Source organism: Acanthochromis polyacanthus, chromosome 23 (genome assembly GCF_021347895.1).
Source record: "Acanthochromis polyacanthus isolate Apoly-LR-REF ecotype Palm Island chromosome 23, KAUST_Apoly_ChrSc, whole genome shotgun sequence".
Taxonomy (NCBI): domain Eukaryota; kingdom Metazoa; phylum Chordata; class Actinopteri; family Pomacentridae; genus Acanthochromis; species Acanthochromis polyacanthus.
The window spans coordinates 20,534,868-20,561,965 of NC_067135.1; the positions used below are offsets into that span (position 1 = coordinate 20,534,868).

The 27,098-nt window shown below is 39.6% G+C and overlaps 2 protein-coding genes across 4 annotated transcripts in view; one reads left to right on the top strand and one right to left on the bottom strand.

The window, feature by feature from the left end:
- The window catches only part of LOC110968153 (macrosialin-like), a 39,571-nt gene extending 14,032 nt beyond the window's left edge, over positions 1-25,539 (bottom strand). Inside the window, exons 1-9 of one of the 3 annotated variants that reach the window (XM_051943843.1) lie at positions 25,453-25,539; positions 24,319-24,379; positions 20,540-20,726; positions 20,140-20,273; positions 18,807-18,934; positions 17,628-17,776; positions 16,883-17,089; positions 16,604-16,764; positions 13,297-13,421 (exon numbers count right to left, since the gene is read on the bottom strand). In XM_051943843.1, the coding sequence (XP_051799803.1) occupies positions 13,297-13,421; positions 16,604-16,764; positions 16,883-17,089; positions 17,628-17,774 (640 nt within the window). In that variant the 5' untranslated portion in view covers positions 17,775-17,776; positions 18,807-18,934; positions 20,140-20,273; ... (1 more) ...; positions 24,319-24,379; positions 25,453-25,539. Of the gene's footprint in view, positions 1-13,296; positions 13,422-16,603; positions 16,765-16,882; positions 17,090-17,627; positions 17,777-18,806; positions 18,935-20,139; positions 20,274-20,539; positions 24,380-25,452 lie in introns of those variants that run through there. The other 2 variants (XM_051943842.1, XM_051943844.1) reach the window with 2 other exon arrangements.
- Positions 2,279-6,889, top strand: ing2 (inhibitor of growth family, member 2). Its single transcript, XM_022217994.2, has 2 exons — positions 2,279-2,850; positions 5,553-6,889. Exons 1-2 carry the CDS (start codon positions 2,706-2,708, stop codon positions 6,251-6,253), a joined length of 846 nt encoding a protein of 281 aa, XP_022073686.2. The 5' UTR covers positions 2,279-2,705; the 3' UTR covers positions 6,254-6,889.
- Positions 25,540-27,098: the final 1,559 nt, after the last annotated feature.

Below are 27,098 nucleotides of genomic sequence, written 5' to 3' on the forward strand. Positions count from 1 at the left end.
AATACCTGTAGTTAAAGTGTCAATAGCAGTGTAATAGTGACAAAAGTACGTGTGGTGGCAATATGGATAACTTCAGTAGTACTGTAGTGGTTGCATTCTTTAATGGGAACCACAGAAGAAAAATTTATTCAGTTCAGTTTTATTTGTATGACACCTCCAGATACTTCATGTGTACATAGAGAAAGCTATAAAATCTCAAATTTCCTGAGTATTCCCATTTAGAAAGCACATAGCAGCAGTAGGAGAGAAAAAAATGAATCTCCTTAAGGAAGGAAAAACCTCCAGCAGAGCCAGACTCAGGGAGAGGGGTCATCTGCCTTGGCCGGTTTTGGAAAGGGTGGGCACAAGCAATCATAGTACAAGTGCGAGAATATTGTTTTTATTGCATATAGTGCCTTATCCAACAAGAAGAACTGTTTTGTTTTTAGAATGTCCCAGCTTGACAAAGAAGTAGCGGTACTAGGGTAGTACTGGTAGAAATATATATATTTTAAAAAAAAGATTAAGGTATACAAGGAGTGTGGTATATGAACATATTTAGAAGATAAATGAATCACAAAGATCTAAAGTTTAGCTTGAACAAAGCAAAATGTAAAATTCTAAATTCTAAAAAGGGACATCTCTCCCCTCAGCCCTCCAGGGGGAATATTACCCCCACAAGTCATTGTCATGAATACCTCATGGCTTCTTATCTCAGTTAATGTTACAAGTAGTAGTATTTCTAAAGTAAGTAGTAGTTGAAATACCAACAGTTACAATAATAATAGTGCAATAGCTTTCATAATAATAGTAGTGGCCATTTCTTAAGAATGATAATAATTGTAGTTGTGGTGGTAATGCAGTAGATAGAGTAGGCACCATAGTAGAAGTAGCAGCTGTAGTGGTATATTAGTAGTAATAACAGTAGAGGTAGTAGTAATACTATAATACAAAATAGTAGTACATTTGTCATAATACTGTAGTTGTAGAAGTGGTAATTACAGAAATAGCAGCACTAATACTGGCAGCTATATGACTGATTGTTTAGTTGTTGTAATAATAGTATTATTAATATCCATTGGTAGTAGTGCTAATAGTTCTAGTAGCAGGAATACCAATAGTAACAACACAATTAGCAGAAAAATGGTTCCAATAGTACTAGTGTTGCAATTGTAGTATTCATAGAATGCAGATAATAGCAGTCGTAGCGGTTCTGGCAGCAGTTGTATGAATACCGTCACTAATCAAAGTAGCTGAACTGCAGCAATATATGATTTTTAGCAGTAGCCAATGTAACAGCAATATCATTAGCAGTACTTTTGTTAGTACAAATAAAAGTGGTAGTAGTCCCAGCAACGTCAGAGTATCATGTACATTTAGTTGTCAGTCCAACAGCTGTAGTAACAATCGTAGGAGCGAAAGAAATACTGTTATTAACAATAATATTAGCAGAACAGAGTTTTTCAAATGTAGTAATAATGCTCGCTTAGCTCTTGCTATTATCACCACTTTACCTAACACTGACAATATTTCTTGATTCATGTGACAGAAAAGAGGAAATAAGCCATTTCCCCAAACACACAAACAGGTGGCTGACAGTGACACTGTTTAATTATATGGTATTGTCACAGTCAGTTCTGTTCTTACCTCAGCCTTGTGAGTGAGTTTAAAGCTTTTGAAATGCATTAAATGTGTCCTGACATCAGCACTATCGATCTGTTTCTTGACTATGTTATTGGTTTTGTTTCATTTAGAGACAATATATGAAGCTACAATTAATCTTACAAAAGCCTCAGCACAAAGTAGGGAAAACCGAACAACAACAATGCAGTATTTACTGATTTGCAGAGCAAAATCAACTGATTATTTTGAGCAGCCACACTGTGTCTGCATATTCTGGACATCTAATACAAGCTGAACTGCCCTGGAGACTTACATCAAAAACTGCAGTCATGGATTTTTACAAATATAAGCAGATAAGGAGTATCTAACAGCACTCTCTATCCAATGGCATTATGATAATTGTAGGAGCTTGTTAGAGGTTAATGCCAGGCATTGACAGTTGCAATATCTCAGCCTCTTGTGCTTCATTTTGACCACTGTGTGGATGCAAAATTTATTGTCTTTATATTTTTAAGGTTAGACACAATTTATGTTTAAAATATAAGTAAAATGGTTGTTGTTATTCCTAAGTGTACATCGAAATTAATGTTGCATTTGTAAACGTCTGTGCATTTTAACATATACAAGCACTGCAGTAAAACAAGTTGATATTTATATTTCTGTGAAAACACATACATGTATGTATATGAATAAGGTTCTAATTTTTACAGTGACAAACTGAGTCTTTAATCTTGCCGGTTTTTTGCTCCAATATGAAACACAAAGTCAAATGTGGTCGCGGTCTAAACTATGGCAGCTCAGTCACTTTATTTCCCTATTGGTTTAATTTCCCGGGAAAATACTATGATAATAAGGCCGCTTTCTACCAATCCCGATTCTCCGTAGCCACATGGCCCCGCCTTCTATGACGACAAAAAAAGGAAACTGTACAATACCATAAAAGGAAAATACTCCCGCATGCGCAGTGGTTTGAGTTTTGTTTGAAGTGAACTGCTGCTTGGAACTGCCCTACAAGCTGCAAAGTCGCCAAGCATTTGATTTCAACAGTGTATTTTTCACATTTTCCCCATATTGTTTTAGTGCCTCTATGCATAGTAGAGACGATGTTAGGCCATCACTATCCAAATGCCGACAAGTCGCAACAACTGGTCAACTATGTGGAGGATTATCTGGAATGTGTGGAGTCCCTGCCTTTGGACATACAAAGAAATGTTTCTCTGCTTCGAGAAATCGATGCAAAGTATCAAGGTATTGTGTTTATACATTTTTATCTCCTACTACAACTGCTTGTGTAGAAGTGGCAAACATTAACCGCAGCATAGCGTGGTGTGCTGAAATGGTGGAGCAGGCACGAGCACTGCGTTCCCATTTTGCAAAAAGCTAATAACCTCCTTCATTCCTACTCCAACAAACAGTAACACAACGGTTTGAAATGCTGATAAGCACACTGACGAGCCAAGTGTGGAATAAAGAAGTCACACGTTCGTCAGTTAGCATAGCCCGGATATGCTCCGTCCTGTTTTGTGTGCAACACCAAACTCAATGAGAATATGATGGGATTTAATGTTTCTTTCTCTGGGCAAATGTCAGTCTTCTGTGTGACATGGGACCAGAGATGGTGTGAATAAGTGAGGTTCGGTGGCTCAATCGGCGCAAATATAATCAAAAATTAGGGCAATATTTTAGCAAAATCTAAACTTTTTTTAGTCGGTGCACACTACCGCCCACCACGGTGTTTTTGCTGAGGATTATTGTGCGAATGCCATTGAAAAGAATGAATAAACTTATGCTTCTGAATCACACACTACTTGATCGTGGTAATGAATGCTGAAGACAAAAATCCATCGCGAATATGTATTGAGGGTCGATAATTGTGTGAATTGTGTGAGCACCGTGGTTAACATACACTGCCGTTTTTTCCAATGGAAGCTGGTGTGAGATTCTGTAAACGAAAATCGCCGCTTCAGTTTATTGTCGCTTTGCTTTTTTGAGATATTTAGTTCATAACTCCGCTAGTGACAAGGCTGGGAATAATATCAAGACAGTCAGCACTGCAGACATCTGTTAACAAAAGCCTACACTACAGGAAAACAGTCCTGATTGTTGCTTCATGTTGACATAGAGCGAGCAGCGGCTTACAAGCAGCCTCCGTCAACCAAAAGTCTTCGACACCGCCGCCTGAGAGCAGGACACACACTGAGATGTTTAAATTGATGTATATCGAGATTTCATATCTTCGCAAGCTTGTCAGACTTTCCAATCTGCCTGCTCCGTCGAGTGTGAACCGCAGAGTCGAACAGCCCCTCTTCTAGGCAACCCCCTTCAGCATCTGACCGCCGTCATTTCCTGTAGGCAGGAATTCACTGCAGCTCAGCCCTCCTCTTCCTCCTCCTTCTGCTCTTCCTTCTCATCTCATCAGTGTTCTTCTTCCTCCTCCTGTTCCTCCTCTTCTTGCTCTTCCTCCTCCTGCTCCACCAGTGCTAACATCATGTCCTTGTCCTGTTCAGTAGGTTTGTAGTATCTACTGTAGATTCTTATCAAGATACCTCAACATAGGCAGGGCTATATATGTGGAAAAAATATGATCAAAAGAAAGTGTTTAATTTCAGTCGTTACATTTAAATATTGGTGACTTTTAATTACATATTTTTACTGAAGACCAGGAGGTTTAATTTTCTTTTGCTACCTTAAATACACTGTTATTAGTTTAAATGGTAACACAACAATGAAAAATACATGCAAAAATTAAATTTACCCAAATCTAATAAGTATATATATGTGTACCTAAAACAAACCTATGAAGAGAGACTGTGCAAGATGAATCTCCATTATCTCTACCTTTATAATTCTACAACAAAAAAGACTTAGAATTGTAGTGCTCGCGGCCAGACATAGGAGGTGCTTTGATGTGTACATGCTTCGCAATGATGGAGCCCAAACATAGTAGGAAATGCTCATTTCTCCAGAACTCTTCTGCAATGTCTGCCACTGTTTTCAGTATACCAAAGGAAAGCTCACCGTTCGCTGTGTTACCATTGTACACATATGGATGTGGAAAGCATGAATTGGCCTTTTGGCTCCTTGTGGCCGACCTGGATCGGGAATGACTGAACGGGGACCTCACACTGGTCTCTGTGTGCACCTCTGTCAGACTTCAAAGCAATCTGCCAGGGATGCGTTACTTGTAAAGTGGAGGTGGTGGGTGTGTTTAGACTGTGAAGCCAATCCCGCCAGTCGCATCCTCCACCAGATGAAAGCAGAGGTGACGAGAGACTCCAAGACTTGTACAGACCCCACAGAGAGTGCAACAGTTGGTGAAGAGGCTTCATTATCAAGGGATATGATGCGCCAGGGAGGGAGCACACTTGGGGTTTGTTCATGCAATCAAATTTCATCTTCATAATGTTTTTCATGGCAGTTTAATGATGCATTAAAATAAAATATTCTATCAACAGGTGCTATTGCTATTCATGAAGTCTATTGCAGATTTTAGTCATGTGACTGCTGGTTGCTGCTAAGTCACCAATGGCTTCATGGTTGTACTGAGGAGCACAGAATTTTTTCTTTTTTACGGAATTGGCGTACTACACAGTTTATTTTTGACAATATTCTTAATGAGACTTGTATAATAAAGTGGTTTTGATAAACAATTTTAAATTGCGGATTGGTTAATTTTCCCAACAGAACAGCTTGACACACAGGATTTGACTATCAGAAAGCTGCAAATATGGGGATTGTGTTTGCTTTTACAGTTTCTGGTCCAGGTAAATAGTGTAGTTTTGGTGTTCATTTTTTTTTTTTTTATAACAACACGCCTTTCAAATTTAGTAGTAGGTTTTGGGGCTCAGAGGGTTAAATACACCTAATAATTAAAACATTAAATAAGTCAGATTCAGAGATTTGCATCAATCTACACACCTTAATTTGCCTTTGTTTCTTATTCTCTGCAGAGGTGCTGAAGGAGGTGGATGAAGTGTTTGAGAAATACAAAGGTGAGCAAGATGCAGCTCAGAGAAAGCGCCTGCAGATCCAGCTGCAGAGAGCGCTCATCATCAGCCAGGAGCTAGGTGATGAGAAGATCCATGTTGTAACCCAGATGACAGAGCTGGTGGAGAATCGTTCCCGTCAGATGGACTCCCACTCCCTATGCCTCCAGGAACCCAGCGAGGCTGAGCGACTCACTACTGAACGGCGTTCCAGCATTCAGGAGTCCCCAGCCCCTGAACGCGCCTCAACTCGCCGTCCACGACGTCAAAGGAACAGTGAGAGCCGTGACTCCAGCCACCCATCTGCTAATGGTTCTATGGTGGACGATCCCGTGGAGGAGTTGTCCCTTCCTCCACCTCGAGAGAAGAAGTCCAAGTCTGCGAAGAAGAAGAAGCGCAAGGCCAAACAGGAACGAGACGCCTCGCCTGTCGACTTTGCTATCGATCCCAATGAGCCCACCTACTGTCTTTGCGAGCAGGTGTCTTACGGTGAGATGATCGGCTGCGACAATGACCAGTGCCCTATTGAGTGGTTCCACTTCTCCTGTGTGGGACTCACCTACAAGCCCAAGGGCAAGTGGTATTGCCCCAAATGCAGAGGGGACAACGAAAAGACCATGGACAAAAGCATAGACAAGAACAGAAAAGATCGCAGGTCCAGGTAGTGACCCTCACCTGGAAGATGCCCTCAGCCTGAGCGTTAGGACTGTCGGTCGTAGTTGATAAGAGTACTTGTGATGTTGTAAGAGCACAATCGAACACCATTAGCAGCAGCGCTTATAGTTAATCAAGGACAAGTTGTGATTGAACTTGTGCTGGCTATAATTGTACTGCAGTCTATAGGGAGTTCACCTGCTGCAAGAATCATCAGCTTGAAGCTGCCATCTTACAAGTGTTTGCTTTTTGTGAGATTATTATTTTTTTATTTTGACATATGACAAAAAATGAAAGCATCTTTTGATTTACTATTCCTTTTCACTCTGGACAAGGTCCTAATAAAAATATAGGGTATTCCTGCTAATGGACATTATTTACTTTACTTTTGACCACACAGTCTTTTTTTTCTATGTTTCCACTTTCTGAATTGTGCTCAGTTTTTGGAATCCGTGTCTGTCTTATGGACATGACTTGTAGAGATTAACTTACGCGTATAATATGTTTACAAGACATTGATATTTAATTTAGGAGATGATTGTTGAAGGGACACTGGAAGAGGACTTAATGTTTGTGTTGTCACTGATTCAATATCACTATTATGTACATTTCTTTTTACATATATTAAAACAAAGTATAGTCATTGAGTTAGCATTCAGTTCTTTGGTGTAAAGTATGCAACAAAGTTTTTCTCAGCAAGGACAGTCTGCCTGCCAGCGCTTTTGCAAAAACATTAAGGTAGTGCTGTGTTTTCCACAGCTCGTATGTTACAGCTCATTTCTAGAAATACCATAATTTTAAAATGAGCTGCTGTTTAGCTGTAAACTACAAGAAATATGTCCAAGAAAGTCTTATGTTAAAGTAAACAAAATCCCATAATAAAATATTTGAAAGTTACATCAGTCAAGAAATCAAACAAATTATAGCCTGCCTTTGCCGGTTCTTCCATACAACGTTGCACTGGATATGTTGTCACAATTAGACTTTTCCTGTCATAACTACATAAATTAGAACACTCTTGTATCACCTTCCAATAATTGCACCACCTTTATTAGAACGGTGGAGTATCTGCGCCTTTGCAAATCTGAACTTGTATCTTTGATTTTTACATATCAAAAATGCAGACCCCACAGTAGGAACTCAGTGCAACAAAAGTCAGTGCAATTTCTTAATTTAGCAATACATTTTTTTGTGACAGACTCAATCTTCCTCAGAATCAAGGGTAGCACTGTTGCACAATTTCCTGCAGAAATGTTCTGCCATTTTTCAGACAATTTTTCACCTGCTTTTAGTGTCCACAGATACGGACCGTATACGGCACTTTCCATTTGCCAGACAGATACGGACCCGTACGCGAGTCTCGCGAGTCAAGAAGCTGCTAACCACTGCAAACTGTTGAAAGGTAAGCAAAGGTTAAGGTTAGGGTTAGTGTTAGGGTCAGGTTTAGGGTCCGTACCTGTAGTACCGATGCTACGGGTCCGTACCGCTAGCGTCTACCGGGAGTCACGTGACCAGATCTCGCGTATCTGATTGGCAAATGGCAAGTGCCGTATCTGTAGTCCACAGGCTACGGGTACGGGTCCGTACCTCAAGCAACAACCTAAAAAGAAAGCACGTTTCAATTTTTTTCTTGGAGAGCATGCAAAAAAGGCAGATGCTATACAGTGTCACTCTCATTCAGTGAGCTGTCACGGAAACCCTTTTCGCAATCTAGATCTGAAAAACTAGCCCACTGTCTTTGGTGTTACCTTAAGAGGATGGCCACTGCAGCTCTGATTAGTGATAGTTCATTCTATACCTTCTGATTACTGCTACAGCAATGTTTCCACTGTTTTTAGATGGTTTAGATTTCCATATATTGTCCCAATTTTTTTAGGCGTCACTATCCGATTTTTCACTTCCTCTGGGAATTTCTTTCCATGTGAAGCCATGATATAGACATGCAAATAGACATAGCACGTAAGCCCAAAACTAAGAAAGTTCTGATGTTTACAGGTGATTTTCTTACCATTTTTATCCAGTTAGGCTAATTGAAAATCATAGGTGTACTCAGTTTTGTTATGGTGATTCTAGGTTTTCTAACCTTTAACTTGTTGCACTACTACTTGTTTGTACTGTATATTTAATACAGTCATCCTTAATGAGTTTTTATTACAAATGGGTAAATGATAATTACAGTAACTCTGATTACACAATAATTCATAATAATATGACTAATAAAAGTTCAACCCAGATAAGCAACAGAAAATAGAGGGATGGATTATCAATTAAAACGATTCATTCTTTTTACAGATGCAACCATTACTTGACCGATCATCCACTGAAAGAAAAGGAGTTCATTCATTGCTTCTGCAAATTTTCAAGCAAATATGTAAAATACTTGGTAATTTTCGGAAGAATAAACTGATGAAAAGGAAAAAACAGCCAGTGAGTAACAACATTTAAGACGTTTCAGTACTTTTACAATACTTTTTTAAAGCCCTTTGTAAGGAAACTGAACTCTGTGCTCTTTAAGACATGTCAAGACCTGCAGATGCCCTTGTGACTGTACCTTGAAAACAAGAAAAAACTAACATAGAATATTTACACACCAAATGCCTTGTGAGATGATTGTATAATTAAATGTAATGCAGATAAAAGACCCTTTCTTCACAGGTCCAGGATGTACTGCGGTTAGAGTGAGCTCTAGGAATCCTCTTCATCCTCGCTGCTGCTGGACTCTCCAAACAAGTCTCTATGTTCAGAGTTGTGATGTGGTAAGCTGACAGTTCTGGAAGTTAGCCTGACAGTGACGAGGGTGGGGCTGTGGCTCAGGCCGAGTAGGATGGAAGTCTTGTCTCCACTGAGTAGCTTAGTACAGCGAACATGTGCATCCATGGAAAGTACAGACATGACGCGGCACGCCTCCAAGTCCCACAGGCTTAACTGCCCTGGATTATCATAACAATGTAAAAAGTTAGCGTAGATTAGTTTAGCAGTAAACTGATTTGGATTGGAGGATATTAAAACCCTTTAGAATTCTCTCCTTGTTTATTTGGGGACACCTGGGGTTACTCATGCTAAGAAAACAGGTTGCACAGGTGTGGCTGGACTGCTGGGTCACCTTATATGACCATACCAAGAACAGTGCTGTGATTTTAGTGTCGTAGCCACAGCAGAAAATGTGACACTTATTGGACAAAAAACTTCTTCCTGGAGCTGTAAATGAAGTAACCAGTCAGTTAAATATTTGCTATAAATGTGTCAAATCGGCAGTTATCGTGGTCATGTTAGTCACACCCTGCAAGAACACTCATGATTTGTTGTAATGTCAGCTGCTGGCAGGTTCTGCTGTTGTCTTTGAGTCCTGTTTTCAGTGTGTATATTTTTTGGATTTAGTTAAATTATTTTTAAGTAAAGCAGCTGAATTTGCTGTCAGCAAACATGATGTCCTCTATCGTATATATAAAACTAACAGGGAACAGGGAACAGGGAAAAGGCAATCCAGGGAGGCTGCCTGCAGACAGACGCCCAAACCACAGCAGGTAAGCAGATACAGTGAGTTCGGAAAGTATTCAGACCCCTTGAAATTTTTCACTCTGTCATTGCAGCCATTTGCCAAAATCAAAAAAGTTCATTTTATTTCTCATTAATGTACACTCAGCACCCCATCTTGACAGAAAAAACAGAAATGTAGAAATTTTTTGCAAATTTATTAAAAAAGAAAAACTGAAATATCACATGGTCAGAAGTATTCAGATCCTTTGCAGCGACATTCATATTTAACTCACATGCTGTCCATTTCTTCTGATCCTCCTTGAGATGGTTCTGCTTCTTTATTGGAGTCCAGCTGTGTTTAATTAAACTGATTGGAATTGATTAGGAAAGGCACACACCTGTCTATATAAGACCTTACAGCTCACAGTGCATGTCAGAGCAAATGAGAATCATGAGGTCGAAGGAACTGCCCAAGGAGCTCAGAGATAGAATTGTGGCAAGGCACAGATCTGGCCAAGGTTACAAAAGAATTTCTGCAGCACTCAAGGTTCCTAAGAGCACAGTGGTCTCCATAATCCTCAAATGGAAGAAGTTTGTGATGACCACAACTCTTCCTCGACCTGGCCGTCCAGCCAAACTGAGCAATGTTGGGAGAAGAGCCTTGGTGAGAGAGGTAAAGAAGAACACAAACATCACTGTGGCTGAGCTCCAGAGATGCAGTCGGGAGATAGGAGAAAGTTCCACAAAGTCAACTATCACTGCAGCCCTCCACCAGTTGGGGCTTTATGGCAGAGTGGCCCGACGGAAGCCTCTCCTCAGTGCAAGACACATGAAAGCCCGCATAGAGTTTGCCAAAAAACACATGAAGGACTCCCAGACTATGAGAAATAAGATTCTCTGGTCTGATGAGACCAAGATTGAACTTTTTGGTGTTAATTCTAAGCGGTATGTGTGGAGAAAACCAGGCACTGCTCATCACCTGCCCAATACAATCCCTACAGTGAAATACGGTGGTGGGAGCATCATGTTGTGGGGGTGTTTTTCAGCTGCAGGGACAGGACGACTGGTTGCAATTGAAGGAAGGATGAATGCGGCCAAGTACAGAGATATCCTGGAGGAAAACCTCTTCCAGAGTGCTCAGGACCTCAGACTGGGAGCAAGGTTCACCTTTCAACAGGACAATGACCCTAAGCACAGAGCTAAAATAACAAAGGAGTGACTTCAGAACAACTCTGTGACCGTTCTTGACTGGCCCAGGCAGAGCCCTGACCTAAACCCAATTGAGCATCTCTGGAGAGACCTCAAAATGGCTGTCCACCAACATTCACCATCCAACCTGACAGAACTGGAGAGGATCTGCAAGGAAGAATGGCAGAGGATCCCCAAATCCAGGTGTGAAAAAGTTGTTGCATCATTCCCAAGAAGACTCATGGCTGTACTCGCTGAAAAGGGTGCTTCTACTCAATACTGAGCACAGGGTCTGAATATTTCTGACCATGTGATATTTCAGTTTTTCTTTTTTAATAAATTTGCAAAAAATTCTACATTTCTGTTTTTTTCTGTCAAGATGGGGTGCTGAGTGTACATGAATGAGAAATAAAATGAACTTTTTTGATTTTGGCAAATGGCTGCAATGACACAGAGAGTGAAAAATTTCAAGGGGTCTGAATACTTTCTGTACCCACTATATGTTGCAACCCACACATATACATACAGAACATTTTGAAAGTAGTATGGATTGTCACACTGCACCCTGACTGAGTGGAGATCAAACAATCAATGAATTCACAATAGCACAGGTGCTTTATAAGTAACTTGTGGGGCGTGACCAGGCAATACGGTGATGAGCAGGGGGTCATTCCCCACACATATGAAATATGTAACTGGGTGTAGAGATAGTCTCTTCACTCTGACAATAAAGATTACAATGGAACCATATGTTAAATGCACCCATGGATGTTCAGACAGCTATGACTGAATTACTGCGATACTAAAGGAACCTTAAAAATGTCACGTTTTTCAGACAGGATCTGCATCGTATTTTTTCTCTCTAATTTCTAAAGTGGGTTTGTGGCTGTTTATTAATCAGTATTTATCAATAAATGTATAAACAGATCAGATCTTGTCATTTCACAAAGTCTATATTTCTGTCAAGAATAACTGTCAGTCTTCCACGGTTGTTGTGTTTTTTGTTTTTTTTTTACTTTTTATTTAATATACACACAAGGAGCTGACTTCACTTGTTGTAAATGTTTGTGCCATACTCACATGCCTCACAGTGCAACCAATCAAATTCCTGACTTTGCACTGAGGACATCATTTTTGTAAAAAATGATATACCTGAGACCTGCATGCAACCTGGATGTGACCTGCATTGTTTACTGCTCGTACAGTTAACAACAACATGTCTGACTACGACAGCGACAATGAATATATTGACTTCAGCATTCAGCCAAGGGGATATCTTTATGAACCCGAATATACTGAAGCCGAAATTCACCAGATGGAGTTAGAACGGGCAGAGAGAGAGAGAGAGGGTGGACAGAGAAGTGGAACAAGTTGAAGCTGGAGCCGTGAGACACCGGGTGACTGATAAATGGTGGTGTACTTGTTTCAAGTGCGAAATAATGCCGACAGAGGGTGAGATGAGAATGGGATCTCATCATGCCACAGATGCAAGACCTTTCAATTGATGAGGAGGCCAGCTTGCCAGCTCCTGTCTGCATCACACATCATAATGACTTCCCTGCACTCCTGAATGCATTCCTAAAATAAACTGGAAGAAGCGTCCCAGGCCAGCTGGACCCGAAGGTCAGTTGGCTTCAGAGTAAGTGTTGCCTCCTCAGTTTTTTGGTTGGATTTTATAACTTTATACTGTACAAGTGATCCACTTCTCTGTCCACCCTCTCTCTCTCTCTCTCTCTGCCCGTTGTAACTCCATCTGTTGAATTTCGGCTTCAGCATATTCGGGTTCATAAAGATATCCCCTTGGCTGAATGCTGAAGTCAATATATTCATCGTCGCTGTCGTAGTCAGACATGTTGTTGTTAACTTTACGAGCAGTAAACAAAGTGAAACCTGCGCGGCTGCCAGCTGGAGGCAGCGTGGAGTGATATGAAGGGAGAGAAAATAGTGCCAAGCGTTTACGAGGTCTGACTTTTTCGTGGACAACGGTTTTGTAATGCAAATATATCACTCTTTCGAACACATATTGATTTGAGAAGAAAACGCTTTATTTTCGTGACCCCAGCAAACTGGCGGGACTACTTTCGTCTGGACCAAAACCGGACCGGATCTCTGCTCACCGGATGCTGTCGGGGGTAAGTCTGTGTGAATGCACAACACTGCTGACGGGGATGCCATACAGATTCATGTCAAAAATCCCGAACTATCCCTTTAACTAATTTTAAATTAGTGTGAAAATAGGCAGTCTTGTGCCACCTTAACAGAAGAGTGGCCTGAGGAAACAGATGTCTTTTTTTAGAGTGTAAAGACAATAACACACCTCAGGCAGATGACTCAATCCCTAATTAAGTCTCCAAGGAGCTTTTCATGTCTTTTGTTTTGTGTTTCTTACCTGACAGCAGAAAGGCTTGGGATCCTCCCTCGGTCAGGTAAAGTTTGCTGCACACATCGAGCTTCAGGTTTCTACAACCATCGATGCTTTTATAGTTTTTGTTGAAGGGTTCCCACACCTTCAGTCTGTCAGAGCAAGCAGGACAACAGTCATTCAAAAAGCATTTTTAGCAGCAAGCACTTTACACTACATCGGATGAGATTACACTTGTGGCAACAGTTGGCTTTGAGTCGCCATTTGAACCATGTGTTTTCATGGGGCAATATTTTTTTTAATAAGTGAGCAAAACCAATACTCCTTTTGTTGAACAGAAAAGAATCTTATGCCTTTTGTCTTGATAGCCTATTACTCATGACGTGTAACCAAACAGAGTGCTGACCACAGACAGAAAGAGGTGACTGGATCATCAACAAAGTGGCACATTTTATAATTCATTTATTTTGTCGGTCACTGGTTTAAAAAATAAAGATACCACTAACTTGAAAAATTATTGTATATCAGATCTGATAATTAGACAGGCAGTTGCAGTAGCAGCAGAGAGGAGCTGGATGTTCCCCTGATATATTCACATACACACGTGGACAAAATTGTTGGTACCCCTCAGTCAAAGAAGGAAAAACCCACAATTCTCACTGAAATCACTTGAAACTCACAAAAGTAACAACAAATAAAAATTTATTGAAAATTAAATAATCAAAATCAGCCATCACTTTTGAATTGTTGATTAACATAATTATTTTAAAAAACAAACTAATGAAATAGGGCTGGACAAAAATGATGGTACCCATAACTTAATATTTTGTTGCACAACCTTTTGAGGCAATCACTGCAATTAAACGATTTCTGTATTTGTCAATGAGCGTTCTGCAGCTGTCAACAGGTATTTTGGCCCACTCCTCATGAGCAAACAGCTCCAGTTGTCTCAGGTTTGATGGGTGTCTTCTCCAAATGGCATGTTTCAGCTCCTTCCACATATGTTCAATGGGATTCAGATCTGGGCTCATAGAAGGCCACTTTAGAATAGTCCAACGCTTTTCTCTCAGCCATTCTTGGGTGTTTTTGGCTGTGTGTTTTGGATGGTTGTCCTGTTGGAAGACCCATGACCTGCGACTGAGACCAAGCTTTCTGACACTAGGCAGCACATTTCTCTCCAGAATGCCTTGATAGTCTTCAGATTTCATCGTACCTTGCACACTTTCAAGACACCCTGTGCCAGATGCAGCAAAGCAGCCCCAAAACATTACTGAGCCTCCTCCATGTTTCACCGTAGGGACAGTGTTCTTTTCTTCGTATGCTTGGTTTTTGAGTCTATGAACATAGAGTTGATGTGCCTTACCAAAAAGCTCCAGTTTGGTCTCATCTGTCCAAAGGACATTCTCCCAGAAGCTTTGTGGCTTGTCAACATGCATTTTTGCAAATTCCAGTCTCGCTTTTTTATGAGTTTTTTCAGCAGTGGTGTCCTCCTTGGTCGTCTCCCATGAAGTCCACTTTGGCTCAAACAACGACGAATGGTGCGATCTGACACTGATGTACCTTGGCCTTGGAGTTCACCTTTAATTTCTTTGGAGGTTGCTCTGGGCTCTTTGGATACAATTCCAACGATCCGTCTCTTCAATTTGTCATCAATTTTCCTCTTGCGGCCACGTCCAGGGAGGTTGGCTACTGTCCCGTGGGTCTTGAACTTCTGAATAATATGAGCCACTGTTGTCACAGGAACTTCAAGCTGTTTAGAGATGGTCTTATAGCCTTTACCTTTAAGATGTTTGTCTATAATTTTTTTTCGGATGTCCTGGGACAATTCTCTCCTTCGCTTTCTGTTGTCCATGTTCAGTGTGGTACGCACCTTTTCACCAAACAGCAGGGTGACTACTTGTCTCCCTTTAAATAGGCAGACTGACTGATTATGAGTTTGGAAACACCTGTGATGTCAATTAAATGACACACCTGAGTTAATCATGTCACTCTGGTCAAATAGTTTTCAATCTTTTATAGAGGTACCATCATTTTTGTCCAGGCCTGTTTCATTAGTTTGTTTTTTTAAATAATTATGTTAATCAACAATTCAAAAGTGATGGCTGTTTTTGATTATTTAATTTTCAATATTTTTTTATTTATTGTTACTTTTGTGAGTTTCAAGTGATTTCAGTGAGAATTGTGGGTTTTTCCTTCTTTAACTGAGGGGTACCAACAATTTTGTCCACGTGTGTACATGGACTTTGGTTCATTTTAAACGGGCTGTTGTACACATATTATATATGGTAGAGAGACACTCATTTTACTTCTATAACATGTAACCTTGTCCAAATGCACGTGTTTTATTTTTTGAAAGTGCTTTGAGAGCAAAGTAAATACTGTTTTGTATAGAGCCGATTGTGATTCTGGGCTGTACAGTGGAGTAGTGGTTAGCACTTTCGTCTTGATCTCTGGTTTGTGTCCTGGCTTTCCCGGGATCTTTCTGCATGGAATTTGCATGTTCTCCCTGTGCACGCATGGGTTTTCTCCGGGTACTCCAGCTTCCTCCCACAGTCCAAAAATATGCTGAGGTTAATTGGTTACTCTAAATTGTCCGCAGGGGTGAATGTGAGTGTGGTTGTTTGTCTGTATATGTAACCCTGCGACAGACTGGTGACCTGTCCAGGGTGTCCCCTGCCTTCGCCCGAATCAGCTGAGATAGGCTCCAGCACCCCCCGCGGCCCTAGTGAGGATAAAGCGGTGTATAGAGAATGGATGGATGGATGATTGTGATTCCAATACAGACAGTAAACATCCAAACAAACTTATAATAGTTGAATTGATGACTATACAAAAATGATGCCAAAACAATTATTTTTATGTCTCTCCTTCTGCTGAACCAGTTGTCATGTATATTGATCTGGGTTTTTCATCACTCAGCATATGAGCTTCTTTGTCACTTCACACTAATAGTGCTATTAAGGATCAAAGTCACTCTCTTGAAAAATGCTAAATTCTGTTTTTATACTGTCAGATGTGTTTTATGTGCTATGAGCAAATGTCATCAGTAAATGTGGCTCATTAGAGTTCCATTAAGAACTATTCCTTATTTTTTGATTTGACAAAGACTGATGTTGAAAACTTGCATTAAATGTTAGCCACTTTTCACTTAGAGGTCCAAGGCAAGGGGTGGTTTTGTTTGAGATATAATCAGGAACAAAGATTGTATGTCAGGTGTAGATATCCAAAGGTCACAGCAGGAAATCCAGACTGATAGGATTTTCAGGACTAAAGGAGGCACACAATTAGGTATTATATTGGTAGAGCACAACATTTAAGAGCTCAGCCCACTTACCTGTTATCTCCTGTGACCCCAAAGACAATTCTATCTGCACTGTCTGTGAGAGCTATGCAGCAAAGTCCAGGCTCATCCTTCAGGCTTTTCCTCACCAAGGAGGATGTGTAGAAAACACAGACTGAAGTCCAACTAAAAATCATCCACCAGACTGTTTGACACTAGAAGTTTGGCCACCAGAAAAATGACAAATGCAATAAATACTAGTTTTAAAGAGTTAAATCAACATGGAACAAAATATTTCAAGTGCATAGTTCCAAATAAAAAGTGACTATCTACCTTTCCTTTGTGCAGGTCCCACAGGGTGATGTAGGCAATTCTTTGTTTTTGGTTGTAGTTGGTCAGGACCAGATGACTGCCAGAGTGAGTAAGAGCTGCAGTATGGAGGCTCAGCAGTGATGTTTCGTCCTCCAGGGTGTGGAGATGTTCCTGGGATGCCACACTGAACACATTAAGGTGGTGAGCAAAGTAGGAGCACACCATGACCTGAAAAATATGTTTCAGAAAACAGTTTGAACACATCTGGAAATACACTAGGTGAGCCAAAATATTCTGACCGCACTAAGATGAAGCAAATAATGCTGAGGATCTTGTAACAACTGTCCAGTTTAAGGTCTGGGATATAACAGGCAGTATGTGAAAGATTCTTGTAGTTTGTCTAATATGAGAGAAATTGGCAGGTGTGAAAACCTAATGGACTTTGACAAAATGATATAACCACATTATTGGGACAGAGTATCTCTGAAAAACCAAGATTTGTAGCATGCACTCAGTCAGCAGCAGTGAGTATCTACTGACTGGGTGCTAGGAGAAACCACGAAGCTGCAACATGGTGTTGACGAATGTGCTTGAATAAATCTGATTCAGTGTGTACTTATAAGACATCTTCAGAGGTTAATTCGAGTAAGAGGTGTTTTGGTGGTGTTTCAGAAAGACCAGCACTATATTAGGCAGGTGGTCATAATTTTTTGACTCAGAAGTGTATTTATTCTAAAAATAAAAAATGAATAGATGATCTGTGTACCTGTTCATCTCCGCTGAGGAGATACTGGTCTATTGAGTCGAATTTCTTTCTGTCCAGTCTAATTTTCTCCTCTTTCTCCCTCTGTGCTTCCCTCTCCAATCTCCTCTTCTTCGCAGACTGGCTCTCTGTTTGAAGGTCCCATGGCATCACTGGGGCAAAGACAGAAAACTGAAAGGATACTTTTCTAATTTACCTAGAACTAATGTGAAGAAACTTTCTCATGGTTAAAAGTTCCTCCTGGAATATCTGAACTTCCCCAAGAAGTAGGGAAGCAGATGCAGTTGAACACAGCACTCTTTTTTAGCATCATTATGCAAAGCCTTTCAATATGTTGTAATTACACAGGTCTGAAAAGAAACTAGACTTCTGCACCTCCTCTAGGCTCTGTTGTAAGGGTTTAAACATTTAGCCTGTGATGACGGATTTGATCAATCACAGGGCATTGTACACAGCAGGTGGGATAGTACAAAAAGAAATAAATTCTGCAGTGAGATTAGAGTGTGGTGGCATAATGGATCGGACAGAGACCCTTGACTAAAGAGAGCTGGCTTCCAATTATGTGCAAATTAATTTGACTTTTAGTTTGTCTGTTTAAAATGTGTACATATGCCCATCTGGTGGAAAAGGCATAGAGGCATTGGACAGAGAAAGGAGAAGAAGAGCTCCTGTAGGAGGAGGGTTTATTTTATTTGCTTTTTGCCCTTCCAGATTTCTGCCTACCCCAGCTTTAAGCAAATTAGTCTGCTGATATATCAATAACGTTAGCAAAAATGGACAAGAAAGTCTGGACTTATCTGCTGATCCGGCCATGAAAATGCTACAATGTTATCAGACCTATCTTATCATATTAAATCAAATATTGAGGAAGTGATTAAGCAAGGAGTTGTTAAAGCAGGAGTGCATCAATTATTTACAATTTTGTATTAAATGAAAGAGAGCCACTCCCTGCTGAGTTAAGTTTGACATTTCCTTGTGGAAAGCAACAAAATCAGAGCCTGACTTTATTCCTGTACATATTCTATTCCATGTTGGGTTACTCAAATCAAAGGATTTGGTTGGTGCAAAGGTCCGAGGGGTACTGAAGCGAGCCCACTAAATACCATGCAAATAGCTAAAGATTATAGTGACTACATATACCACAATGTAAGACACTGTCAAGACGAGACTCAGGCAGCTCACGTGTTGTCTCTGTGTGTGGTGCCACATCAGGCTGCAGGTCTTTGCCTGTGCTGCTGCATGCCCTGTAGGGCAGTTTGATCTTATGTTTGATGGAGCCAGAGTCTAGATCCCACAGGAGCAGGTGATCTCTGTAAGAACAGTGGAAGTTCAATGGAGGGTCATCAGGGAACAGTTTTTAAAGGTTGATATGATAAACATATTTGAATTTATGTATTTAACATATCTGCCACCTGTCAACAATATTTGCAATTTTATGAAATCTGTGCAAGGACCAAGGAACTCAAAAAGTGTTGCCACCTGCTTTTAAGGATATGTGTAGGGTGTCTGGATTACAGGAAGGTCAAATTAAATAAAAAGCTAAGTACATACACATGTAGACTTTGAAACCATCCATTTCTCTGAAAAATATGAACCTTTGTCTTAACTGTAACCCCTTTCTCTAGCACCCCTGGTGTGTGGATGTCGGTAACTCCAGTTTGTTTAAGATGCTCATTAACCAAAACTAAAAAAAACAGCTGTAATCAAAGCAGGTCTCAGATTCATTGGTAAGTAATAAGCTCTGAATATATGAGTTGTTTTGTAATTAATCCTGCACACTGATGATCAGTTGTGTTCAATGTATATCATTTTAAACATTAACAAAATGCTGCTTATTAAAGTGATCAACAGTGTGTAGGATTACTGGATCCTTTCAAAGTCATGGTTTATGATCCAGTGCATTTGTCCATTATACTTTCTGGAATGTAAGAACTTTGTGTGACACATTTTGTAATTCAAATATTTTTCAACTTCCAACTTTTTATTACAATCAAGTGCACCGGGTGTTAGTCCTTTTACATGTCAGCCTGAACTGTGTTGTACTTGTGGACAAGGAATATTTGAACCAGGAAACACAAAAGTTAAAGTGTTTTCTAATTTAGATTTTAGTAAGGAAACTGTAAAAAAAAAAAAGAGAGAGAGAGAAAAAAAGAAAAAAACACAGAAAAACTCTGTTTACAAAGTAATTTTAGTTTTTAATCCCCTACATGTTTATGGAGATCAAAATATTTAGTAATCTATACTACTAGATGTAATGTGCCAAGTATCTTCTTCAGTTTAGGCCATTAGCAGGGTTCTATGAGGTCTATAAGAGCAGTTAAAATGAATTAAACAGAACAATGTATAACACTGGTGGTAATAGATAAGATGCTCATTTACAGAAAAAAAAAACAAAACAAAAAACTAATGACCACCTTGTCTAGATGCTCACTAGCAAAACAGTGACAACAGACAGAATTTTAGGCTTTTTACACTCTGTGTATGTACAGTATGTAATGTGCAGATAAACTCTCACCTGCTATCTGACAGGCCCAGAAGAGTCTGTCCATCCTGCAGAAGGCGGTACTCATGGTGAAGACATGAAAAAACTGCAATACCAGTCTGTCTTCTCACATAGCTCCGTTTGATCAGATCATACACCAGAAGAGTCTAGGAGATCAAAAATATCACTTAGATGTTACATGGCATGAGATGTGTTTGGACCACTGATTTACTAAGCCAAGAAATACAAGTTAATTTCCATCAGTATTAAGGGACGTTTATTTGTCTACTTGAAGCAGCTGTTACATACAACATATTTCAGTTTAAGTCTGGACACCCCTGAGGCTGAATATGTACATGACACAAGGAAGGATAATGGAAAGAGCATTAAAACTGATCCCATTTACAGAGGAGGAGATCAAAGAATGCCTGACCTGAAAGTGCTGCAAAGGGCTTTTGCTTCTGTCTGTGAGGATGTAGAGTTTGAAGTTGTGGGCGAACACCACATCAGTGCTGCTGTAGAGGCCGTGCTCCACTCTGACCGATCTGCAGACAAAACGCTGTCTGACCAAGTTCCACACAGACACCGTCCCAGCTCGGATGGAGCGGCACACAGCGTACCTGCCAGCAGAGAGAGCTAGACTCCATCACAGACACAACACAGACTGCAGGGTATCTTAAAGTGCCATATGATGGAAAGTGCTGACTGGTCATAATCCCTGATAAAAAAAAAAAAAAAGGTTGCTAACTAAAAGGTTCTCAATGGCCTGCAAAATTCTGCAGCGAATGAAATTCTTTAGAATTTAAGGCAATGAAAAGATCTTGTGTCCACTGTCCAGTAATTTACTTTTGAAATGAAAAATATTTGTGTATTCATAAATGTGGATTTTTCAGAGACAAAAGCACAGTAATATATATTTCTGAGCAGGTCTGAAGAGGAATTTTAAACATTATGAGGGAGCATTGTTGATTACAATCCACACGTCATTTGACAACATAACTAGTATAGAACAAATAACAGAAATTTTAGATCCCAAAAATTATTTTAAGTGATGCAGTTGTCAAGATTGTTAGATTTTGGCTCAATACAAGCAAACTAATACTTACCACTGAACTCATGGCAGGTAAACACCTTGCATGGTTTGTGAGTGTGTGTGAATAAGAAACAAATTCTAAAGTTTTTTGTTGAAACCAGCTTAAGTTAAAGGCACTATACAAGTGTGGACCATTTGAGCAGAATACTAATGTAAGCAGCTCTAACCTTTGAGCAAGTTTCAAGCACTTGACCTGCTCATGTAGAATCTCTTTCGGGGGGGAGGTGGACATACCTACCCCAGGGTAGGTACTTCTGAGCCGCCGAAAAAACTTCCTCGAGGGTCTTGCTGAGTAGTTAAACTCAGGGAGGACAACAGCAGCAAGTACAATTTTTCAAACACCAGCAACCACAAGTAAGACGAAGAACACAAAAACGAAAAGCAAAGAATGGACAAGTAGGTGCAGGTTTTATTTTGCTTATTAAACTATCAGTATAGTCCAAAAAGATTCTGAGTGATCAGGAAGAGTTAATACTCAGTTGGATAGCTCTGGGATACATCACAATGCAAAGCAGAGCTGTGAAAACCTAAAAAAAATTCAGAAAACAAAGCCCAGGTACTGAGGTGGCAGGATGCTGTGGGGTAAAGACTTGCATCTTATGAAAGTCAAATCAATCACGGCTTGTTAGATTATCATTTATAATTTATATGTCTATTTTATGTACACGTCCTTGCTGTGGAACTGTTTTTGTTAGTAGAACAACCTTCTGGAAGCACCAGTGATGAAGACGTGACCAAGGGTCAAAAGGTCTAAGGCCAACAATAGAAGACATTTTTATACTCCTCAAAGGGTTTGGGAAGAAGGACTCTTGTTCTTATATGGTGTAAACTACTAATGGAGTTACATTTACATCTTTGAAAACTAACCATCCAACCATTATCTATCCAATGCTTAAATCCTCATTAGGGTCACAGTGTGCTGGAGTCTATCCCAACTGACTTAGGGTGAAGATAGGGGACACTCTGGACAGGTCACCAATCTATCACAGGGCTACACAGAGACAAACAAGCACATTCACATTCACACCTAAGGACAATTAAGAATCACCAATTAACTTCAGCATGTTTTCGAAGTGTGGGAGGAAGCATGAGTACACGGAGGAAAGCTGTACATGCACAGAGAGAACACAAACTCCATGCAGACAGATCTCAGGCCCAGGGACATGAACCAGGGATCTTCTAGCTGTAAGGCAACACTGCAAACCACCGATCCACTGTGCAGTCTGCGCACCAACCACTACATTACAGTAAAAAAAACATTTCTAATGTTTCATTTTATTGTGAAAAGTTTTCCAGCCTGTTTATAAGGTGATTCTGTCTAAATTCAATCAAACTGCTCACACTGAATAAAAGGGTAAAAGAAATGAACACCTGATCAGGTCTTCGTGACTGAAATGTTGCATTTATGATTTACTGAGTTAACTACGCACAATACCTTGCACAGCTATGGATCTATAGTTGCAATCATGAGTTTGTTCTTGTCATTAACACACACAGACAGTGTGACAATGTGCAGTAGTGTGGCAGCAGTAGAGTGCATGCACATAATTTGATCTACTATGCATGTATGGAATGGAATTCTACAAGCGGTTGGCAGCTGACTAGAAAAGTAGTACAAAAGCAACAACTGTATGTCTGTGGTGCATATGGCTGTTCAAGTGTGTGTCTGCAAAGGAGTATTGTCATAATCTGGTGAGAACTGTCAACTAAAACTTTAGTAACGCTTATTTTATTTTATAAAATTTATGTTTGAGTTTTTAAGTAATGTAACTCGCAGTAGCAGGGAAATGGAAATGCTAAATATTTTTCATCACTGTCTTTGTTTTTTCTTTTTTATTGAAAATTGGCTATGAACTCCTTGGTTCCAATATTTCCAGTGAGTTGATTGATCAGTGATCAGGCAAAGGTGACATTGGTTGTGTAGGAATGTTTTAAGTTAGGCTCACCCAACAACAGCAGCATGCATCCTAAAGGTGTGGTCCCACCAACTCTCAGTGCAACAAAATTGATCTGCACTGAATGTAATATATACTCAATGTATACAGGAAGTGAACTGTTCAATTAAATCCACATTATTACTAATGAATATTGTTACATTCTTGGGTGTGTGTGTGGATAAGGCAGGGTTTATTTTCTCTTCTCTTCCTTTTAGATTACGCCAAGTGGGAGTGGCCAGGGGCACCTGTGGCTCATCAAGGGAAGGTGAAAAGCTCAGCCACCCGAATCAGCGTGGCCTTTTGGCCAGACCGGCAGCTGGAGTGTGTGCTGGTGACTTGGTGTGGAACCTGGACTCAGCTGTTGTGCACCTCGACTCATTGTTGGAACATTTTTTCGTGGTTAGGGAACTCGATTCCCTTGTGTGGATCTCGGTTTAACTCCCATTGTAAATAAAGTTATTTCTCCGCCGCATGATCAGTCTTCAGCCTCTTTTACCTGGTTTCTTCTTCATAGTTGTTACTCCCCTCATCCCCTAGTTCTCGGACGTAACGATAATATTATAATAACCACTAGCACCATGAATGTGTACTATGGATACAAGATCTTATCAAACTAGGCTATCTTGCAATAAACAGTGGTTTAAAGTCTTTCATAACTACTATGACATAAGTGAACAACAAGACTGAGTTATGAAAAAGGCCTTCATACTGTTATAGACCTGTATCAGCCATACACAGTATAACAGCATCTTTCAGTATTTACCACTGAGTTTTCCCCACTGGTAGATCTCCTCTGTACCATCACACCTGGGCTTGTGAATGTTATAGTACAGTTTTTTTTTATTACCTGTTTTCTTTTACAATACATTTGCTATTTAAAGTGTGGTTTGTGTGTTCAATATAAAATTTTATAGGTTATTATACATGAGTCACTTTTAGTTGCAGGTAGGAAGAGATAGATATTTAGTGTTGTGTTGCTTGGTCCTTACGCTGTACCCTGAAATAGATAAAAAAATAAGAATCCCTTTCTCTCTCCATCAAGGACTACATACAGTGTATGCTTTCCATTAAGATCCACAGTGCTTACAAAAGTGAAGTAAGCTGTGTGGATCTGCTTGCTAGAATTCTTTATTTCTTGTAGTCATACAGCTTGAACAAATAAGTGTAATGTATACAGATTACCTGACACCGTGACATTAGGCCCGTCCCGTTATTGGTGGAATGTTAGAGGCTCTTTAACATCCTGCAAAACATTGAGCGACAGAGTATTTCAGTCTTGCCACAAAGACTGACATTAAGCTTTTATAGATTGGATGTGTGCAAAAAATGTGAGTGTAGCCTTGTGGTGCCTCTTTAGAAGCAACTCAAGGTAGAAGCTACTCAAATTTATTTCCTTCTACAGCAGCTATTCACACTGTCATACCAGCCACATCTTGCACTTGAGCAGCTCTCTTCAGTTTCAGTCACAGTATTTTGATCAGATCCATGCCCTGACTCTCACTTGGTCACTCCAGAACATCAAAAATCTGCCTTTTCCTCCTTCTTTTCTTAGTTTTTTTTGCTGGGATGCTTCACGTCATCTTTTCAGCCCAGTTTCAACCCCACTACTGACACCACAGAATGTCTTGATGATCATCAGATCTCACACCTTCCTTGAATCAATGAAGTCATTCAATTCCTGAGATCGGAAAACTGCTGTCTATCCTCGTGTGAGGTTTTGATTGTGGCTCATCGATATTGAGAATATCCTTGCATAAAGGAAGGGTTTTACCTGATGTATTATATTTCTTTTGTTTCTTGAGCAGATTTTAGGCCAAATTAAGGGATCTTTTGCATATGTGAGCCTTTCTAAACTCTGCTCACTTGTGTCAGTTTTCACACAAAAGCAAATCTATATAGAATTACTACAAGTCTGTTACTGCATACACATAAAGCCTGGTTTGGATTCAAGAATTGAATAATGGTAAAACAGTTCGACATCTCCTCTTTCTAAAGGGGTACATACTCCACACAGCAGTCAGAATGTTCTGAAAATATTATACCAAACTTATAAATGTGTTTGTTGTTTCCGTTTTTGTATGGGGTCGCAATTCATTTTAACACTCACTTAGCATTTGCTAATATAAAATATTTCAGGTCTAAAATAATGTCACTATCTTTACATGTCCTATATTATTTTTACAATTTTTTTTAATTAGCTGTTGTTGCAGTCAAAAATGTCTGTCTTTTTAAAAAAATGCCAAGGTTTTTCAAAGAACAGCTAGTCAGGATGATAAATAATAGTAACATGCATTATTTGATACAAAGAGCACTTACTTTATTCTTCTTTGAAGGCGAATGTCCGTTTTGGTAGTAGCTCCACATTCTGTCACCCTTACCATTACCGGTCATTCATGTGTCAAGTGTGAAGTAAAAAACAAACTTCTCTTCCTACATTTCAAAATAAAACACCAAAAAAAAACACCCTCAGTACTTCTGTATATTTCAAATGCTTGGCTTGTATTATTTTGGAAGCTACATTACTCAACTTCCTCTTTTACTACTAAGTACCTTTACACTTTTAGAGCACACAGGAAGTTGGAGTAATGTAGGCCGGAAAGCAGTCACCAGTGCTTTAAATTCAGTACAGGAGCTGGCACATTTTTATACAGTCGAGCAGGCATGAAAAGGGGCACTGGAAAACTGTACTCAAGAAAAATTTCTGTTACTTAAAATATATTTTAGCCAAGTCAAAATTGGCTTGTGTAAAACTCTAAATGAGTAAAAAAGTATGCAAAAAATGTAATCTGAGACATATTTTTTAAACGAGGGTAAAAAAATCTGCCCTTATAAATTCACTCTTGCAGTCTGTGCATACAACTGATTACAACTGCAGCTTACACTGGCTTTTCGCTTTTTCAAACCAGCAGCTACTTTGACAATTTAAATTCATCTACATATGGGAACAATACTTGAGATGAAAACTACCCTAATAAAAGTAAAGTGCAACAGGCCTGACATCTTAATAGCCACCCCAGATATGATAGGCCAAGCTCATTCACTGAAATTAAAAAGAAATGTGCACACATTTACACACAGCACACCACTTTCAATTAGTTACTTATAACTATAAATTATTCCTGCACAGAGACAGGATCGACTTCAGGATCTAACGTCAAAATGACACTGTAGCTACAGGACAGATCAGTTAGTATATCAGCTACGTTCAGTTCATTTGGTATAGTGAGTGCTGAGCTGAATTACAGCAGGATATGATTTAACTGTAAAAGTCTGATCCATTTACTGAGTCAAAATATATTTCATTTCATTTCAATTTCACAGCAGGATACTTGCAGCAGTGACGATATTGTGAATATGGATGCGATATTGAGTGTGCCCTCTAATTAACAATCTAAGTATTGTATTATATGTTTCTCTAGTCAAAACTGTCATCCCACACTGACAGAATTTTCAGTGGTGAAATCCTTCATCAGCTCTGTATGTTGCAGTAATGCATGATTTTTTTCCCCCTTCAAATACACTATGTCTACAAATACAGCATGTCTTCTCCTTAGTCATTTTAAACAGTTAGTCACTGTAATAACTGAAATGTTGAGTGTACCTGTATTAGTCCGGTGCATATCACATTAGTAACATTAACTGCAAAACATCCAATAATGTATATATCAGTATGCAATCTTCCAAACTCTTATATTTGTATAGCTTTCACCCGCCTCCATACTCACAGTCATCAGCCATCCCTGTATAATAAAAAATAAAAATAATTGGAGTCATCACTGTGACAACAACACAAATATAGAAAACTTCCTAGAATAATGGGAATGAATGTAATTTGTTAATTCCATCACTGAAATTAAGTGCTTGACTTTAAAGAAAATTGTCATTCCAGGAGTGCAGGAGAAAGTAGTTCTTCACAGGACTCGATCACAAACTGTCAGATAAGGAGTAAAAACAACAGTAAA

What these genes read in the sequence shown, in the direction of transcription:
- ing2 (XM_022217994.2), top strand. Translation starts at nt 2,706, where the DNA reads ATGTTAGGCCATCACTATCCAAATGCCGACAAGTCGCAACAACTGGTC. An exon ending in AATCGATGCAAAGTATCAAG is followed by an intron (nt 2,851 to 5,552) that starts GTATTGTGTTTA and finishes TATTCTCTGCAG; the next exon opens with AGGTGCTGAAGGAGGTGGAT.